The sequence below is a fragment of the Trachymyrmex septentrionalis genome, unplaced genomic scaffold (genome assembly GCF_001594115.1).
Source record: "Trachymyrmex septentrionalis isolate Tsep2-gDNA-1 unplaced genomic scaffold, Tsep1.0 scaffold79, whole genome shotgun sequence".
Taxonomy (NCBI): Eukaryota; Metazoa; Arthropoda; class Insecta; order Hymenoptera; family Formicidae; genus Trachymyrmex; species Trachymyrmex septentrionalis.
In genome coordinates this window covers 1,556,409-1,557,880 of record NW_017305977.1, presented here as the reverse complement: position 1 = coordinate 1,557,880, position 1,472 = coordinate 1,556,409, and the positions used below count along the sequence as shown (strand labels likewise).

The window sequence follows — 1,472 nt, the reverse complement described above, 5'->3', positions numbered from 1 at the left end:
CTTACAAGGATCGCCTACATTCTTGTCTTCATTGTATATTTTTTGGCTGCTATGTAAAAGGTCATATACAAGAGCATGCAAAAACGAAGAAACATTTTTTAGGTAATGGGATATTTTTCAGTTTAGAACTATTACATGCAATATTGAATATTACATGCATTTAAATATTTTGTTAAAAATAAATATATAAATAAATAAAATTATATTACGTGAGTTTTTTTTATATAATAATTTCATAGTTAATCAATTACCTGTTTTTATATCGTTTTATTTGTTCTATTTTATCGCAGCCGTTGATCTGTGTTATGGGAATATTTTGTGCTTCCAATGCGGTGATTATGTATACGATAGAGAATTGTTAAAAGTAGCAAAAGCACAATGGAGCGAGTTGGCGAAATCCTTGAGCTTCGGGGAATTCTATCGTGCATGGGAACCCACGCAGACGGAGGCGGAGTTATTGAGAAATCATCCGCGTCGAAGACGCGTTGTAGAAAATTCCACTATAGGTATTGAAAAAAATCTCAAGCTTATTGTTAGTTCAATTTCTAGATCACATTGTATAAGTTAAATAAATTTTATACAAATGCAAATAATGTTATAATGTTATAATGTTCTGTCTTCAGAAAAATATAATTCGACAATAATGATTTAAATATTCTTTGTAGAATAATGTAAAAGTTAATGTTAATTTCAGGTTTAAGGGGACTCATCAATCTTGGAAATACTTGTTTCGTAAATTGCATCGTACAGGCGCTTATTCACACTCCACTATTACGCGACTACTTCCTTGCTGACCGTCATCACTGCCCGCAACCGAGTCTCTGTTTGGTCTGCGAGGTATCCCATTTGTTCCAGGAGTTCTATTCCGGCAACAAAGCTCCATTGACGCTTCACAAACTTCTCCATTTGATTTGGACCCACGTCAGACATCTAGCAGGCTATGAGCAGCAAGATGCCCATGAATTCTTCATTGCTACACTAGATGTTCTTCATAAACACTGTGAAGCCACTACGATACTGGTCAAAGATAACCCTCATCACTGCAAGTGTATCATCGATCAAATATTTACTGGGTGCCTTCAAAGTGATGTTGTTTGTCAGGCTTGCAAGTATGTTAGTCTCTAGATATTTCTAAGAAGATATTTAATAGATAGAACATATGTATCATGTAAAAGCTATAAAGTATTTAGGTACACTAAAAAGCACATTAAGTAATGTGATAAATGCATAGCTTATTTATTATTATATAGAAATAATTATTATAATATTATATCAGATTAAGAAGGATTTTGATTGACCACAATGTTACGATTACATAGTGCCTAGAGCTTTTTGACTGGTCGAGTGCTGTTAGTAACTTGTATCTAATTGCAACGTGGTTAATCGATATTCGCTAGATTAAAACTTCTCAGATACAATACATTGTAAAAATAATCTTGTTATTAACCTGTTTAACGTAACAAGAATTTTTA

At 32.9% G+C, this 1,472-nt stretch overlaps 1 protein-coding gene across 1 annotated transcript in view; it reads left to right on the top strand.

The window, feature by feature from the left end:
* Positions 1-2: 2 nt before the first annotated feature.
* The window catches only part of LOC108754286 (ubiquitin carboxyl-terminal hydrolase 22), a gene marked incomplete at its 5' end in the record, with an annotated part of 3,300 nt that continues 1,830 nt past the window's right edge, over positions 3-1,472 (top strand). The window contains 3 exons of the mRNA XM_018496483.1: positions 3-102; positions 291-506; positions 695-1,109. Of these exons, the coding sequence (XP_018351985.1) occupies positions 3-102; positions 291-506; positions 695-1,109 (731 nt within the window). The remainder of the gene's footprint in view (positions 103-290; positions 507-694; positions 1,110-1,472) is intronic.